At 43.7% G+C, this 19485-nt stretch overlaps 1 protein-coding gene across 1 annotated transcript in view; it reads left to right on the forward strand.

Annotated features, from left to right (window-relative positions):
* The window catches only part of IFT140 (intraflagellar transport 140), a 681938-nt gene that overhangs the window by 303962 nt on the left and 358491 nt on the right, over positions 1 to 19485 (forward strand). The window contains exons 15-16 of the mRNA XM_030212528.1: positions 6286 to 6422; positions 12516 to 12684. Coding sequence (XP_030068388.1) covers positions 6286 to 6422; positions 12516 to 12684 — 306 coding nt within the window. The remainder of the gene's footprint in view (positions 1 to 6285; positions 6423 to 12515; positions 12685 to 19485) is intronic.

A 19485-nucleotide genomic window follows, 5' to 3' on the forward strand; every position in this document is an offset into this window, starting at 1 on the left:
AAGCGTCACTTAGATAGGATTTTAGATAGTGCGGGGGAGGAGTCGGCTATCTTGGTACATGTGGGTACCAATGACATAGGAAAATGTGGGAGAGAGGTTCTGGAAGTCAAATTTAGGTTCGTAGGTAGAAAGCTCAAATCCAGATCCTCTAGGGTAGCATTTTCTGAAATGCTACCTGTTCCACGCGCAGGGCCAAAGAGACAGGCAGAGCTCCGGAGTCTCAATGCTTGGATGAGACAATGGTGCAGGGAGGAGGGTTTTAGATTTGTTAGGATCTGGGTAACATTTTGGGGAAGGGGGAGCTCCACCTTAACCAGGGTGGGACCAGGCTACTGGCATCGGCATTTAAAAAGGAGATAGAGCAGCTTTTAAACTAGAAATGGGGGGAAGGCCGACAGTCACTCAAAAGCGCATGGTTCGGGATAAGCTATCTTGCAAGGATACCTCACAAACAGGGAAGATAGGGTTTCTGGATAGTGAGGTTGCACAACAGACCGTGGTAGGCCAGGTGCCCTTAAATACAACTAAAGATCAGACAAAAGATGGCAAATCAATAGTGTCAAGTACTAAGCATCATGCAAATAGGAACAACAAACATACTCTGAAATGTCTCTATGCAAATGCTAGGAGTCTAAGAAATAAGATGGGAGAGTTGGAATATATTGCACTAAATGAAAAATTGGATATAATAGGCATTACTGAGACCTGGTGGAAGGAGGATAACCAGTGGGACACTCATACCGGGGTACAAAGTATATCGTAGCGATAGGGTGGACTGGACTGGTGGAGGGGTGGGTAGCATTGTATATTAACGAGAGCCTTAACTCAGATAGATTACAAATTCAGCAGGACACAAATCACACTTTTGAATCATTGTGGGTTGAAATTCCATGTATAAAAGGGAAAAAAAAACGGTGATAGGAGTGTACTACCGTCCACCTCGCCAGGATGAGCAGGTAGACATAGAAATGATAAAAGAAATCAGAGACTCAAACAAAATGGGCAATGTGATAATAATGGGTGACTTCAATTATCCAAATATAGACTGGGTAAATGTAACATCGGGACACGCTAGAGAGGTACAATTCCTTGATGAAATCAAGGACAGCTTTATGGAGCAGCTGGTGCAGGAGCCGACGAGAGAAGGAAAAATTCTAGACTTGGTCCTTAGTGGAGCGCATGATCTGGTGAGGGACATTATGTTACTGGGGCTGCTTGATAACAGTGATCATAATGTGATCAGTTTTGATATCAACTTTGAAGTAACTATACACAGGAAGTCAAATACGTTAGCGTTTAACTTTAAAAAAGGAGACTATGATAAAATGAGAAGAACGGTTAAAAAAAACTTAGGGGGCAACTGAGAGGGTAAAAACTGTACAACAGGCATGGACGCTGTTCAAAAATACCATCCTGGAGGCCCAGGCCAAACATATTCCGCAAATTAGAAAAGAAAGATGGAAGGCCAAAAGACAGCCGGCATGGTTGAAAAGTGAGGTGAAGGAAGCTATTAGGGCTAAAAGAAATGCCTTCAGAAAAGGGAAGAAGGAACTGTCTGAAAATAACAAGAAGCAGCATAAGGAGTGTCAAAGCAAATGCAAGGCGCAGATAAAGAAGGCCAAGAGGGATTACGAAAAAAAGATAGCATTAGAGGCAAAAAAAAACATAGCAAAACTTTTTTTTTGGTATATTAAAAGCAGGAAGCAGGCAAAAGTCTTGGTTTGGCCGCTGGATGACCAAGGGGTAAAAGGGGCGATCAAGGAAGATAGAGACGTAGCGGAGAGATTGAATTAATTCTTTGCTTCGGTCTTCACCGAGGAAGATTTGGGTGGGATGCCAGTGTCGGAAATGGTATTTCAAGCGGATGAATTGGAGAAACTTACTAACTTCACTGTAAACCTGGAGGATGTAATGGGGCAGTTCAGCAAACTGAAGAGTAGCAAATCTCCTCGACCGGATGGTATTCATCCTAGAGTACTGATAGAACTGAAAAATGAGCTTGCAGAGCTACTGTTAGTGATATGCAATTTATCCTTAAAATCGAGCATGGTACCGGAAGATTGGAGGGTGGCCAATGTAACGCCGATTTTTAAAAAAGGTTCCAGGGGAGATCTGTGAAATTATAGACCGGTGAGTCTGATGTCAGTGCCAGGGAAAATGGTAGAGGCTATTATCAAAAACAAAATTACAGAGCACATCCAAGGACATGGATTACTGAGACCAAGTCAGCACTGCTTTTGTGTGGGGAAATCTTGCCTGACCAATTTACTTTAGTTCTTTGAAGGAGTAAACAAACATGTGGACAAAGGAGAGCAGGTTGATATTGTGCATCTGGATTTTCAAAAGGCGTTTGACAAGGTACCTCATGAAAGGCTACAGAGGAAATTGGAAGGTCATGGGATAGGAGGAAAAGTCCTATTGTGAATTAAAAACTGGTTGAAGGATAGGAAACAGAGAGTGGGGTTAAATGGGCAGTATTCACAATGGAGAAGGGTAGTTAGTGGGGTTGCTCAGGGGTCTGTGCTAGGACCGCTGCTTTTTAACATATTTATAAATGATTTAGAGATGGGAGTAACTAGCGAGGTAATTAAATTTGCTGATGACACAAAGTTATTCAAAGTCGTTAAATCGCGACAGGATTGTGAAAAATTACAGAAGGACCATACGAGACTGGGAGACTGGGCGGTTAAATGGCAGATGACGTTTAATGTGAGCGAGTGCAAGGTGATGCATGTGGGGAAAAAGAACCCAAATTATAGCTATGTCATGCAAGGTTCCACGTTAGGAGTTACGGACCAAGAAAGGGATCTGGATGTCGTCGTTGATAATACACTGAAACCTGCTCAGTGTGCTGCTGCGGCTAGGAAAGCGAATAGAATGTTGGGTATTATTAGGAAAGGTATGGAAAACAGGTGTGAGGATGTTATAATGCCGTTGTATCGCTCCATGGTGCGACCACACCTTGAGTATTGTGTTCAATTCTGGTCGCCGCATCTCAAGAAATATATAGTAGAATTGGAAAAGGTGCAGCGAAGGGCCACTAAAGTGATAGCGGGGATGGGATGACTTCCCTATGAAGAAAGACTAAGGAGATTAGGACTTTTCAGCTTGGAGAAGAGACGGCTGAGGGGAGACATGATAGAGGTATATAAAATAATGAGTGGAGTGGAACAGGTGGATGTGAAGCATCTACGCATTCCAGAAATACTAGGACTAGGGGGTATGCGATGAAACTACAGTGTAGTAAATTTAAAACAAAAATCGGAGAAAATGTTTTTTCACCCAACGCATAATTAAACTCTGGAATTCTTTGCCAGAGAACGTGGTGAAGGCGGTTAGCTTAGCAGAGTTTAAAAAGGGGTTAGACGGTTTCCTAAAGGACAAGTCCATAAACCGCTACTAAATGGACTTGGGAAAAATCCAAAATTCCAGGAATAACATGTATAGAATGTTTGTACTTTTGGGAAGCTTGCCAGGTGCCCTTGGCCTGGATTGGCCGCTGTTGTGGACAGGATGCTGGGCTCGATGGACCCTTGGTCTTTTCCCAGTGTGGCATTACTTATGTATTTATGTACTTTGTGTCACGCATTGATAGGCTCTTGTTTGTACTATTGCAATTCTTTCTATACTGGTATTTCTAAGTCTGAATTGCAATTCGGTCTATACTGGTATTTCTAAGTCTGAATTGAAAAGGTTACTACACTATAAAATACAGCTGTGCATATTCTATATCGAGCTAGTAGAAGAGACCATATCTCCCCTTCTCAAACTACCTTGGTTACCCATTAAGTTCAGAAACTTCAAGATTCTTTTGCTGACTTGTAAAGCCTTGCATACAGACCTGCCAGACTGCCTAGGCTTAAAACTCCTTATGTCCTGGCCCAACTTTTCATTCCTATAACAATCATTGACTAATTTTTCCCAATTCATCACAGGCCTACTATGAATCAACAAGAAAAAGTGCCTTTTATTTCTTGGCACTCTTTCTGTGGAATGACTTCCTTTCTCTTCATGCAGAATTCTCGTTGAAGAAGTTTAAAGGGCTAGCTTAAAAACTCACCTCTTCACTATGGTTTTTGAAACTTTTTGAGACCAAGGGATCCTAGAGTGGTGTAGTAATATGAGGAAGTAAGGGAATGACTACTATCCTCCCATGAAATTCACTGCTTCTGTTTAGATAAAACTTGAATGTTGTCTTGTTTGACTGTTTCCCTATCCTGTAATTAATGGCTTTCCTTTCCTGTTATATTTTTATTTTATTGTACATCGCCTTGATTTACATGCTAAAAAAAGGTGATTCATCGAATGGAAATAAATATAAACAAACCTTTAGAATGGATTGATTCAAATGCAGCTGCAATAATATCATATTTATGGGATCCTTTTAGGCAAAGCCGCTGATCTTCTTTGCATTGTCATCTGATCTGTCCAGTGGCCTGTCACTCCAAGGAAGGATCTGCAATGAATAACAATCCTCTGTAGTAGCAACAAACTGTTGATTTTCCGTTTTCTGAATCGAGTTTTTCATTTCTTGACAGCATCATCAATCCTTTGCATAGCAGTTTTTCTACTCAAAACTGATTTGGAAGAATGCCCATAATTGAATCTCAAAATGTTGGTGATTCTGTAGTACTGAAAGGTTGCATATCACAAATAAAGTCAAGGATTAGGTCGTCCAGAGCAAATTACGTTCTAGTTCGAGTGCTTGAACTTGCAAATGGCTCATTGTCCAACATATGCTGCATTTTGTGTGGCAGTGGATTCTCTTCAAATTCACTCTTTCTCTTGCATGATGCAATCAGTTTCTCATATTGTTTCATCTGAGTCGGGTGAGTTTGTTTGAAGCAATAAACAAATTCTCCACTGCACACTGCGTGCTAGACACATACCCCAACTATATCTTGAAAGAACCCCCTAACTGCTTCATCGATCAACTCACATCCCACCTGAACTTCATGTTCCGAGAAGGTCAATTCCCAAGGAACAAGGGCAACATACCTCACCCCAGTCCTGAAAGACATCAAGAAAAATGCCAGAAACATCACAAACTACAGACCAGTAGCCTCCATACCAATAATGACCAAAATAATGGAAGGAACAGTAGCCAACCAGCTAGTAGACTACATCAACAAATTTGACCTATTACACGAATCCCAATCAGGCTTTAGGGCCCATCACAGTGACCAAAACGGTACTGATCACTCTCCTGGCTAAACTCAAACAAGAAATCTCAATAGGTAAAAACATCCTTCTATTTCAATTTGATATGTCTAATGCCTTTTGACATGGTAGACCACCAGATCCTACAAAGAATTCTCAACAAATTCAGTATTGATGGGAAGGTATTTATTTGCATGGTTCAAGGGTTTCCTTACCACCAGGTCCTATCAAGTAAAGTCAAACTCCAAAATCTCCACCCCATGGAAAGTGGAATGCGGAGTCCCCTGGGGCTCACCACTCTCACCAATACTGTTCAACCTAATGATGGCCCCCCTTGCCAGGTCTCTAGCCAAACAAGACCTAAACCCTTTCATCTACGCAGATGGTATCAATCATTATCCCCTTCAAGAACAATCTATCCGAAATTGCATCCAGAATCACAAACAGCATATAAACACCATGGAATCCTGATCATCAGCCTTCAAGCTGAAACTTAATAGAGAAAAAAATGCAATGCCTGATCATCACAGCACCTCACAATACCAATCGCTTCAACACAATCAAAGTTATGGGATCATTCCTCCCAATAGCAGACAATAGTGACCACTGGGAGAGTAAGAGAGGCTTCAATGGTTATCTGTTCATTTATGGTACTTTTTGTGGCTTAGTCATTATTAACTCAACAGGCCAATACTTCAGCAAAATATACAATGTGTTAACAATCTAAAGAACTGAAGAAATCTAAGTGTTTGTGGATCTTATTCACAAAATAATTCTCCAAATTCCACAAATTACTTTAAAGAAGGAGGGAAAAGATGTCATATGTTCCAGCATGGCAGCGAGTAATAATTTCTTTATGCCAGCTTTTAATGGACTCCAATCTTATCATGGCAGGGTCTTAAAAAAACCATGCCCCCGACATTCCTCTTTGTGATTTGGATGCACTACAGACAAACTGCATAGATAAACATCTGCAAATAGGTTTGGAAAATATTTATTTGAATGTTTTGGCAAGCAAAACGTCCAATTGCTGCTTTATCCCACTTTAACTGTTTTTCTCTTTTGAAAATGAGTCCCTGTGTCTCCTTACTAAGACTTCTAACTCTTGTTTTTGCTTATCAACAGGTTGATGGCAGTCCTGACTCAAAAATGTATTTTTATGATGTTGAATTAGACACAGTTATTTTCTTTGATTTCTGGAGTGGTCGAGCAGATAGTGGGGACATGCCATCCTTCTCGGGACAGGAGACAGATACAAAGTGGTAAGAAAACTCAGGACATAGATCTACCTATAAAATAAACAGACTCTGGTATAAAGGGCCCTGCTGTTTTGGGCAGAGTTTGAATGTTAAAAATGTGGTTCATATATGGGAAAATGTAGAAGTTGAAGACCAGGGGTGTTTTATAGCTTTTGTTTTGATTGCTAACATTTTTTTTCTTTTACTCTGCCAGTAGTATTGTTGATATCCTGGCAGCAAGGATAAAAATGAATATTTAGTCCCTCCACAACAAGTAGACAAGCAAGATGTGTCAGCTACACATTGGTGATATCATCTGCCAGTATGAAGTCCAGATGTTTGTTCTCCAAGAGCCCAGAAAATACTGCAAGGTTTTTCTGAGGATGAACGGCTTACTCTCGCCCTTAGGCTAGTTCCATTATACTTCAGTCTGTTCTTTTTCTTTACTGGTAGTAGTGATTTTTCTGCTTTCCCCAGCTTTCCTCACACACTCTTTTTTTTTTTTTTTTTTTTTTTTACTTTGATAATAGTTAGAAATAGAACAAAAAAAAGAAAATAAGACAATACCTTTTTTTATTAGTCTAACAATACATGTATTGTTAGTCTAATAAAAAAATATGTTATTGATACCTTCCCTTTATGGACGTGTAAATCAAAATGCAAACAGATGGAGCTTTGGTTACACTTGGTACAGAAAACTTACTCATACCAACCATTACCTACGTGCAGAGTCCTCCACTTATCCTGCCACAGGAAGATGTGTCCTATGTACAGTAGTGAAGCCAATAGCTACAGCAGAAGGGCCACTTCTCAAGCCCTAAAACTTCTGGACAACCCATGAAATCAGCAATAAACAGTAACTACTAGATGTCAACTCTGTGACAAAACAGTTATAGTGCTCCCCTCCAAGGGGTGATGGTTGCATAGGTCAATTTCTAAAGAAAAATAACAACAGGAGCACATACAGAGTACCACAGAATCCACACTCACACATGTGAAGGACTGGCTACCTCTGCTCCAAACCTCTGGAGTTTATGAAATTTCATGCAGTAGGGGCCAATCGTATATTATTGAAACTGGCTACACCATAGAGAAAAGGCTACAAGAGCGTTTGAGACACCACAAACTCGATAACATGGAAAAATCAGCTACAGCCCCTCCATGCTGAAGCAACTGCTCATAAGATTAAATCTGAGGACACAAAAATAGTGGGGAAAGATCATTGGTGACCGAGAAGAATCCAAGAGGCAGTGGAGATAGCAATGCATCCAAATAGCAGTAATATAGATAAAAGGTAATCATAAAGCGCAACAACCACTCATTTAAAATGTTTAGCACAAAAAGGACTGGTGCTGAGGACACATCTTTTTCCCCCTCCTAGAGTTTCAGAATCTGACCTACAGAAATTTCTGTCCCCCACCCCTTCTCAGACTCAGAACTGTTCTAACAAATTTCCTACCAAAATTAAATTTGTAACTAGTGAACTTTCCCACCAAAATTCAAATTTGTGATCAATGCACTTTCCTGCATCTGTTTCTGCCCAAATCCCCTGCCTTCATGAACAAACCACCCACCCCAAACAATTCAGGTTTGAGAACTCAGTATAAAAAGGGAAAACTGCAGACCTCACAACATACCATGAAGAAAGCCACAGCACAATTGCTGAAATTTTGGTTCACGGCAAAATCCAGACAACCTCAACAATCATTACTTGTAAGGTTAATTTTATAACAAATTGCCTATGTAGGGAGGTCAAACAAACACTTATTTTAAACTGATTTTATAAAGGCATATAGGCAACTATCCAGCTCATTTTCGAAAGAGAAGGGCGCCCATCTTCTGACACAAATCGGGAGATGGGCGTCCTCCTCTCAGGGGCGCCAGAATCGGTATAATCGAAAGCTGATTTTGGGCATCCCCAACTGCTTTCCATCGCGGGACGGCCAAAGTTCCCGGGGGGGGGGGGGTGTCGGAAGGATAGCGAATGCGGGACAGGGCGTGTGCCAGGGCGTGGTTAAGAGATAGGTGCCCTCGGCCAATAATGGAAAAAAGAAGGGCGTCCCTGGCGAGAATTTGGTCCGCTTTATTTGGTCCCTTTTTTTCAGGTCCAAGTCCCAAAAAACTGCCCGAACTGACCAGATGACCACCGGAGGGAATTGGGGATCACCTCCCCTGACCTCCCCCAGTGGTCACTAACCCCTCTCCCACACTAAAAAAACCCACTTTAAAAACTTTTTTTGCCAGCCTCTATGCCAGCCTCAAATGTCATACTCGGGTCCATCACAGCAGTATGCAGGTCCCTAGAGCAGTTTTAGTGGGTGCAGTGGACTTGAGGCAGGCAGACCCAGGCCCTAGGGCTATAGTAGTGGTGTATAGTTGTGGGGAGTGGGTTTTGGCGGGGGCTTTGGGGGGCTCAGCACCCAAGGTAAGGGAGCTATGCAGCTGGGATCAATTTGCGGTCCACTTTAGTGCCCCCTAGGGTGCCTGGTTGGTGCCCTGGCATGAGGGGGACCTGTGCACTACGAATCCTGGCCCCTCCCACAACCAAATGCCTTGGATTGGTTCATTTTTCAGATGGGCGCAATCGGTTTCCATTATGGCCGAAAACCGATGGCGCCCATCTCTAATGTTGACCTAAATGTTCAAATTTGGGTGCCCCAACTGTATTCTCGAAATGAAAGATGGACGTCCCTCTCATTCGAAAATACGGTTGGCCCCGCCCCTTCGCGGCGCTGTCCTTGGAGATGGGCGCCCTTAGAGATGGGCGTCCCCGGTTGAAATGCCTCTCTGTGTCTTTATAAAATGCTAGCACAACCACAGCCAAAATCGTGGCTAAAATGCTGTCATGTATGTGGGTGGGTGGGTTACATCAACTCAGAAGCTGGTGTAAATATATATGGATGAAGATAATGTCACCGAATAGCTGCCAACCTGGACTGCTGCTCTCCTGAGCCCAGAAAAATCTGAAATTCTCAATAGGTCCTTTGCTAGTCCCCTATTTTCAATGTCTGTCCAAGCTAAGTGTCATCATTGTTTTTAAGAGGGGATGGTGGGTGAGAAAGTATGTCTGTATTATCCTGAAGTGTACAGAGAATTGGGTAGGCAACATTGCTTTCTTTGTAGACCATCATTCTAATGCAGTCACACTGAAGGTGACTTCAAAGCTTAAACTGCTTGTATTAATTGATGAGGTTAACAGCCCACAGACTAATGTTAGGGTGGTTGGAGGACAGACAGTCAAAATAATTCTGCTGTATGGTTTGTCCAAAGGCACTGTCTAGTATGGAGGAAAATAACCAGTCAATATTTGTTGAAAATGTGGATCAAAGTCCCTGTGGCTGCTATGCAAATTTCAGAGAATGGCACAATGGAGAATTCCAGATCTTTATGAGCTTGGGAGAGCAGTGGTCTGAATTGGCAGCCATCTCCACTGTGTATTATCCTGAGGTCTGCACAGAATTCCTTTTATAGGTAAAGAACTCTGCTAATTTGTCAGACTGTTCATCATATCAAATATTTTCTGACTTGTGTGTAAATTATATATAAACTAGGACAATTAGTAAAATAGATATTTTTATAAATTGCAAAGTGTACAGAGATGTTATAGAAAAGCATAAATAAATATTCCAAAACTGCTTCAGGGATTGACACTTCAAAGGAACATATTCCAACCATCATGTGGCAAATGATTTTCTTTGATTCCTTTAAATCAATGACACCTGAATTAGTCTAAATTGTTGAAACTTCAATTGGGCATTGGACAGGGTGAAGAGTTGGATGTCCTAAACACCACACGAGTCACCTCGAACAGCACAGACACCCCATCGGCAGCCAACCTAGCGAAGTATTTCAATGAAAAAATTACAAAGCTCCGACGCATGATACCAAGTAACACCATTGAATATTCAAGTATCCTTGAATGCCTAGACCCAACACCCGGGGAATACCCAGCTGACCGATCATGGACCAACTTTGACCTAATTTCAGTAGATGAACTCACACACTGGCTTAAAAAATATGCCAAATTTCAGTGCAAACTTGACATTTACCCCACCAGCCTAATAAGAGCAGCACCCAAACAATTTAAAAAAGACCTCACGAACCAAGTAAACTATAGACTCCTACGTGGTCTCTTCCCCACGGAAAATGGAAACATACTACTCACGCTGCTGCCAAAAGATGCCAAGAAAAGCACAATGGACTTAACCAACTACCGACCAGTCGCCTCTATCCCACTCACTACAAAATTGATGGAAGGCATAGTGACGAAGCAGCTCACGGACTACCTGACCAAACACTCAATTCTACACGAATCACAGTCAGGATTCCGATCAAATCATAGCACCGAAACCGTACTAGTGTCTGCAATGAACTCCTTTAAAAAAACAATTGCAATCGGCAAGAACATTCTCATATTACAATTCGAAATGTCCAGTGCCTTCAACGTGGATCATGAAATACTATTACACATTCTAGAATACTTCGGAATCAGAGGCCCAGTTCTCAAATGGTTCAAAGGATTCCTCACCATTAGATCCTACCAAGTTATAACGAATACTGCCAGATCACCGCCCTGGACACCGGAATGTGGAGTCCCTCAAGGATCCCCCCTTTCACCTACAATCTTCAACCTAATGATGACACCACTAGCCAAACTCTTGGCCAATCAAAACCTTAACCCTTACATATATGCCGATGATGTCACAATCTACATCCCGTTTAAGAAGGACTTAAACGAAATAACCAATGATTTCAACCAGAGCTTCCAGATCATGCACTCATGGGCGGACTCATTCCGGCTAAAGCTCAATGCTGAAAAAACACAATGCCTAGTTCTCACCTCCCAATACAATGCAAACAATTACTCCACTATAACCACACCTTACTGCACTCTGCCTATATCAGAAAACCTAAAAATTCTTGGAGTCACCATTGATCGAAACCTCACACTCGATACCCACGTGAAGAACACAATGAAAAAAATGTTCCAATCGATGTGGAAACTCAAAAGAATTAAACCTTATTTCCCAAGAAATATCTTTCGCACCCTAGTGCAGTCACTAGTTATAAGCCACTTGGACTACTGCAACGCCTTGTACGCAGGCTGTAAAGAACAGACCATTAAAAAACTCCAGACAGCCCAAAACACGGCAGCCAGGCTCATCTTTGGAAAACCTAAATATGAAAGCGCGAAGCCCCTAAGAGAGAAACTGCATTGGCTTCCGCTCAAGGAACGAATTGAATTCAAGATTTGCACAACCGTGCACAAAATCATTCACGCTGATGCCCCACTCTATATGCTAACCCTAGTGGACCTACCGCCCAGAAACGCCTAAAGATCAGCCCGCAAATTCCTAAACCTGAATTTCCCCAGCTGCAAAGGAGTGAAGTACAAACAAGCTTATACTACGACCTTTGCATACAAAAGCACACAGTTTTGGAATGCGCTACCCAAAACCCTGAAAACCATGAACTATCTAACCAGCTTCCGCAAAGCTCTGAAAACACACCTCTTTAACAAAGCTTACAATAACCACCCTCAATGATACAATTCATCCCCCAAATCACCCAAACACACCTAAAACATTTCTCATACAACCTACCCAACATCAGCCCATCTATCACCTCTCTTACCTCAGGTTATGATCAACTGTATTTAAATCATGTACTGACTTTATCATAACCTTACTCTGTAAGCCACATTGAGCCTGCAAAATGGTGGGATAATGTGGGGTACAAATGCAATAAATAAATAAATAAACTAGGATAAGTACATTTAAATGTATAGAAATCATTTTAAGTGCAAGAATATTTCTAAAAAATAATTGGACATTTTCAGAGAAATTTTGGACCAGTGATTGAATGAGGAAGGTAATTGTTTGGTATAGTTATTATATTATACTGTAATTGACTCCATATTCTGAAATCCAGCTACATATTTGTCCCGGACACATTTTCCCACCTATTTGCAGGCTCAATGTGGCTTACATAGTACCGTAATGGAACTTTTACATTGAAAATTAATTAGTACAAATTTTACCACTTGGTTTTTTAAAATTTTCTTACTTGTTCATTTGTTATTTTAACTTCTTACTCCTACTTCATTTCTCTCTATAGGGGACTCTTAGGAAAGAATGAACTGCTGGGTCGCATTCCCATTAGTCACTTCTGGGACCAGAGTGAACCCAGGCTGATTGTGTGTGAAGCAGTGCTGCCAGTCCCAGACTCGAGTTCACATTCTCCTAAACATAAAAAGGAGAAGAGAGTTGAGAACTCAGAAAATTCGGTATGCTTATGCTTTTTATTACTGTAATTGACTTTAGCTGTTTGTCTCCTCTCTTTCTTTCCCTCTCTCTTGCTGCTTGGTCCTCCAACCCCTTCCTTCCAGACCATCCCTTTCTTTGATGGACAGCTAGGAACTGAGGGAGCCTGGAAACTCCTCTCCTCACAGGGCCAGTCTTAGGGCAAGGCGACCGAGGTGACCACATAGGGCCTTGCGCTCAAGGGGGCCCCGCGTGGCGCGCCTCCGTCCCAACCGCCCGAGTTCCAGTCCCCCTCCCTCTGAATTTTAAAAGTTACCTCATTGGGTTGCAGGCAGCAGCAGGCGGCAGCAGTGAAAAGCGTGTGAGCTGCTCGGCGCTTCAGGAGCCTTCCCTTCCCTCTCTCAGCTCTGGTCCCACCCAGGGAGGTATTTTAATTTTTTTTCACTTTTTACAAGTGCCCCCTAGGGTGCCCGGTTGGTGTCCTGGCATGTGAGGGGGACCAGTGCACTACGAAAACTGGCCCCTTCCACGACCAAATGCCTTGGATTTGTTGTTTTTGAGCTGGGCACCTTCGGTTTCCATTATCGCTGAAAAACTATAACGCCCAGCTCAAATCCGCCGAAATCCGATGTATTTGCCTGGCACAAACCATATTATCGAAAAAAAAAAGATGGACGCCCATCTTTTTCGAAAATACGGTCTGGCCCGCCCCTTTGCCACTTTATGCTTTTGTACACCTGTTCATTTTTGGGAGTTATTTTTGGTTGCCCTCAGCTGGCACCACTTCCGTTTGCAGTCTTCCACATCCGTTGAGCCGCTCCCTTACTGTCTCCCATTCTCTCTGCCTGGTTGTAGCAGCCAGTCTGTGGGAGCGAAGAGATTGGTACAATAGCACCAAAGAAAGCACCCACTGGTAAGGGTCATTTCACTGATCCGGAAATCGAGCTACTGGTCCAGGAGATAGAAAGAAGACACACCAATCATGTACACAATCTTGAAACACAAGTTCAAGGTAAGCTCATACTTCTCAGCCACCTCTTCTCTTTCTGTTCATGATCAAGGACTCTCCATTCACTGTATGTACTTTGCATTCAACTCTGACTTCTATTTTCACCAGGTTGCTGTGCAGTGGTTGGAGCAGTGATGGTTGGAGACCATCAGGGCTGTACTGTGTGGTTTTGCAGTAGGTCCTCAATGCTGTGCTCCAGCCGTTGGAGCTGCTGTACCGCTTCCCAGTAGGTTCCATCCTTCTTTATGTGGTGAACCCCAGTCCCCATTTATGAAGTGCCCACCCATTCTCAAGTTTGCTAGGAGGGGCAGGGAGGAAGAATATATGCAGTGAATTGTACTTCCCTTACCATATTATTGAACACAGTCCTACAATCCTCCATAGTTATGGAACATCAACATTTCTAAAACCTATCCTGCAAACTGTTTTCAAGGTGGCTACAGGTACTGCCTACTGAGCCCTTAAGTCATGTTGAGGGAGAGGGTTTGTGGTTACAGTTCCTAACTCAAATTACCTGCAGGTGGCTACAACCTGGTGGCTGCAGTGGCCTAGTGGTTAGAGCACTGGTCTTGCAATCAAAAGGTTGCAGGTTCAAATCCCACTGCTGCTCGTTGTGATCTTGGCCAAGTCACTTAACCCTCCATTGCCTCAGGTGCAAACTTAGAGCCCTCCTGGGACTGAGAAATATCCAGAATACCTGAATGTTACTCACCTTGAGCTACTACTGAAAAAGCTGTAATCAAAATAAATACAAAAATATATATTTATGTCCCCTAGCCTGTGCCCTTCTGTACCTGTTGTATTATGTTGCAATTGTGATGAAGTAAACATCCATCTAATGCTTTTACCTTTTTCTCTTTTCTCCTCAGCACTATATACCATTGCTCAGTGTGAAAAGATGACCCAGCTGTTTGTAGCTCCTTGGTGGCTCCCACCGATGTGGTGTGGTTGTGGGTAAGGGTGTCTGGTGATCAGAGAGCCAATGTCGTCTATATGCTACCTAGGGTTATCTGCAAGTTTCTACTTGGCAGATTACTAGTGCTAGACAACAAATCTATTATTTACACCAACTCTGTGCTGTGGGGCTCTATGGTAAGGGGGGAGAGAGGCTGGATGGCCATTTCTGTTCCTCAACAGAAATGGCCACTCAGCCTCCCCCACTGCACATACAGCCATGCAGGTTGGAATGAACAGGTGGGCTTCTGTATGGCCACACTTATCACTGATATGTACCAAATTTCCTCTTTCACAGTTCACATGTCATGCAATCCATATTGCTGCCTCCTCTCACATCAATACCAGCATTTGATAATATGTAGTGCACAAAGTAGAGACACACACACCCTGTTATATAAAATGTATATTTTAGAAAACTGTGTACAACTTTTCCCCACCAACCAACCCCCCAACCACTCCCCCCCCCCCCCCCAAAGTCTTTCAAGGGCGGCCACACCCTCTTTGCAAAACCCTGTGTAGCAGGGTAATGTGCGCACTACAAGCACCCTCAGTGGCCTGTGGAGCTGCTCATTACCCTGCCTTATGGCTGCGACCTCCTGCAGCAACTGGTTCTGCCCATCTACCAGCTGCTGCAGGAGGCGCAGGGCTGGGGTGGAGGATGGGGATGGATGTGGGGAAAGGGCTGAGGGTGGAGTTGGGGCCTCCTCCTCCATGGGCTCCTGGGCTGCCTCCTGCTGGTGCTGCTGGCGCCCTGTATGTAAAAGGATTGTGTTTGAGATCAGCACATCCAACATGGCTTGCATAGTGCGGGAGCTTGCTGGCCTGAGGCGGGGGATGGGGAAAGGTGTGGTGAGCCCTGGGCTATACCCATGGGGTGTGAGATGCATGAGATGACATGACAGGGAACCCTGGAAGCTGGTCTGACACAGAACACACAGGATATGTTGGCAGACCACACTCATTGGTCACCAGCATGTTTGCATTATGATTTGTGACTAGGGTTGGCTGCCCTGGTTTTGTTCTTTGTATTGTTTTTGGGGGGGAGGGGGGTTAGCACATAACTTTAATATGAGGCAATGACATCCACTAAGAGTAGGACCTCAGGCAGGACTACCAGGAAACAGTATCCACCCACCCCAGAAAGGGGGATACAGAAGTGAGGCATGTCATCTCATTCATCTCAGAGGAGGTTAGTTGGAAGTTGCAGCCACACTCATGGGAGGGCAGCTGCAACCTCAGGCCTTGATCTGGGACAGAGGTGTTATGACTTACTAGTTGCTTATTAACCAAATGAAAACTGATATTGTACAGGACATTTGCATTATTAAATAAATTTACAAATGAGTACAGGTGTCCTGTTTTTTATACTTGCGTCGAGCCCTCAGGCGCTGTCGCACTGCCCTGATTATTTCAGGGCTCTCCCGCCTCACACGCTGGAACCTCCTCCGGAGGGACTCCAGGTCCCTTGAATAGTGAATCTTCTACAAGATATAAGTTTGTACAGCAGGAGTCAGGGGATGGCCCTTCTTGCCTTCAGCACACAAATTCATTTGGAAATCAAATAGCAGAGACGCACAACACTGATTGGGGGGGGGGGGGGGGGGGACATTACATTGGTACAGGTGAGGTCATTGAGGTGGCCATGAGGACAGAGAGTACCGTTTGTATGCATTATTGTGGGATGTGGGAATGGGTTTCCTTTCTAGTACATACATTTTATTAATGATTGTACATATACAAAACCTGTCGCTTCTTCCTTTATAACATTGCCAGAATTCGCCCTTTCCTTTCTGAACACGCTATCAGAACCCTCATCCAAACTCTCATCACCTCTCGCTTAGACTACTGCAACTTACTTTTCTCAGGTCTTCCACTCAGCCATCTCTCTCCTCTTCAATCTGTTCAAAACTCTGCCGCACGACTAATATTTCGCCAAAGTCGTTGTGCCCATATCGGCCCTCTCCTGAAATCACTTCACTGGCTCCCTATCCGTTTCCGTATACAATTCAAGCTCCTCTTGTTGACCTATAAGTGCATTCACTCTGTAGCCCCTCACTACCTCTCCACCCTCATCTCTCCCTGCACTCCTTCCCTAGAACTCCGTTCACTAGGCAAATATCACCTAATTGCACCCTTCTCCTCCACGCTAACTCCAGACTCCGCTTCTTCTATCTCGCCGCACCTTCTGCCTGGAATAGGCTTCCTGAGCCATTACGTCTAGCTCCATCCCTGGCTGCCTTCAAATCCGGGCTAAAGGCCTATCTGTTTGATGCTGCTTTCGACTCCTGACTTGTAACTTTTATCTTATCCTTGTGTCCTTCTGTTTGTCCTTCCTTTCTCCTTTTTGGTCCTGTCTGTTTGTCCTGATTTAGATTGTAAGCTCTTTTGAGCAGGGACTGTCTTGTTCATGTTCAATTGTAAAGTGCTGCGCACGACTGGTAGCGCTATAGAAGTGATTTGTAGTAGTATAGTAATATACACATATTACTCATTATCCTTGAATGCAGACTCAAGTTAGTGCTTACATTGATGACGGAGCTCTCATGTGTGTAGCTACAGGAGGGGGGGACCTGATAGCCATGGGGGGGGGGAGCAAACACTTACCTTTCCAGCCTGTCCCTGATGTGAGACCAGGCTCTAATAGAGTCAATCCTGGGGAGCAGGTGGTGGTGATGGAGGAAGAGCCTGTGGCGGTGCCTCAGGCACAGCTGCACGAGCAGCAGGCTCTCGGCCTCACGGTAATTTGACTCCCTACGGAGCTCCATGTTTCTCAGTGAATAACCGATGGAAAACATGGTGTCGCCTTATATGGACGGCCATGCGTGAGGGACGTGCTTTCGTGCACAGTTCCATAAATGGATTACCATCCCATATATGGACGAGCCAGCAATATGTGGACGCTGTAAGCATAGACGTCGCTGACGTGCATGAATGGTTGTCATGCGTGCGGGCCCTTATTTGAATGATGCATGCGGAGCTTTGCTTATATAGTTCAGTATGAAGAATGCGAACCTCTTCAGATATACACAATATGCATATAGCTGCATGTTCCGTAAGTACAGTGCATGTACCGTATTTTTCGGACTATAAGACGCACTTTTTTCCCCCAAAATTTGGGAGGAAAATGGGGGGGTGCGTCTTATAGTCCGAAGGTAGCGTTTTTTGACCTCCGTTCCATACTTACAGGATTCCATGTTCCCTGGTGGTCTAGTGACGTCGGGGCAGGAAAGAGCCCCCTCTTTCCTGCCCATCGCGCTGCTCTCCGTGCTTCTCAATGCTTTCCGACGGTCTCGGCGAGATTCTCGGCGGCCATTTGAATCTCGCCGAGACCGTCGGAAAGCATTGAGAAGCACGGAGAGCAGCGCGATGGGCAGGAAAGAGGGGGCTCTTTCCTGCCCCGACGTCACTAGACCACCAGGGAACACGGAATCCTGTAAGTACGGGACGGAGGTCCAAAACCCGGACAAGACGCACCGGAGCACCTAGGTTTTAGAGGAGGGAAAGAGGAAAATTTTTTTTTTCCTCTTTCCCTCCTCTAAAACCTAGGTGCGTCTTATGGTCCGGTGCGTCTTATAGTCCGAAAAATACGGTAATTCTGGACATCCAGATACGGGAAATATGAGGAACATTCGGTGGGCCTGCATGATCCTTCGGAAGTTCTGTGAGGAACACGTCCTTGATTCCTGTATTTTACGCTTATGAATGTTCCTCATATTTCCCGTACCTGGATGTCCGGAACTGCATGAACTGTACTTGCGGAACAACTAGGTACATTCTTTTTACTATACTTTGTGCGGTCCAGATTTGGTCTTTTTCAGCTGCGATAATTGAATGTCTAAGGGCACCCTTTTTACTAACCTTTGTGCGGCCCTCATTTTGCTGTTTTCAACTGCGATAATCGAACGTCTAAGGACGTCCATACTATTTTTCGATTATACCTACCTGATTTTGCCCGACTTTGCGAGGGCGTCCTAATTCATGGACGACCTTTTGATTATGCCCCTCAATGTCTTCCACGTGATGAAAACATACTTAAATGCAATTATGTCAAACCTCTTATAACGAAGAAAAAAATGGCCTCACACAGAGCTCCTAGATTAATACAATCTACTGGAGCTTAAACAGATCGTGAATGACCCTCTGTTCATCATTGGCCCAAAAAAACCTTCGAAACTGATATGAAGTCACTAATTGCTACAGTAGCTTTAATTGCTATAAGACTTTCATACAATACTGCTGTGTCAACAGTCACACTGGTTAAATATGCATGGAAAATTTTCTCGAGACTGAAAGCCACTTATCTTTCAGATGCAATCGCTACCGACACTTGTAGCTTCTGCTGCTGGAGCTAGTTTCTTCTCCCCTTGCCCCAAGCCGACGAAGCTGCTTCAGGGTCTTGGTGGCGGAACTATCTCTGCAAATGGAGAATAGGGGCGAAATCACTCTCAAGCGATATCCTAGTAGCACAAAAATCAAACAACCAAACAACTACAGTACTTGAAACTGGCTCTAGTTAGCTCTTCAGTGTCTCTCTCAGTGGAAATGATCAAACATGGCTTCCTTTTTATACAGTTTGACGTAAGACGCTCTTGTTACTAACAGAAAATCATTCAGGACACCTGTGGGTAATGAGGTAGAAAAAATGACACCATTCAATGCGTGAATTGAGTCCATTAGGTTCCGGCGATTTTAACCAAAAAATCCACTTCTGCTGTACAAGTGTACAGCGATCGTCTCCTCCTCTCTTGGAACAATAAATTGATTGTAGGATTACACATTTAAAGTCCTCAAATTTATGTAGTTACAGTGCTCCACTAGAGGTGACCCGATCTTCTCTAGATATACGGCACTCTTATGT

Source organism: Microcaecilia unicolor, chromosome 8 (assembly GCF_901765095.1).
Source record: "Microcaecilia unicolor chromosome 8, aMicUni1.1, whole genome shotgun sequence".
In the NCBI taxonomy this organism is placed as follows: Eukaryota; Metazoa; Chordata; class Amphibia; order Gymnophiona; family Siphonopidae; genus Microcaecilia; species Microcaecilia unicolor.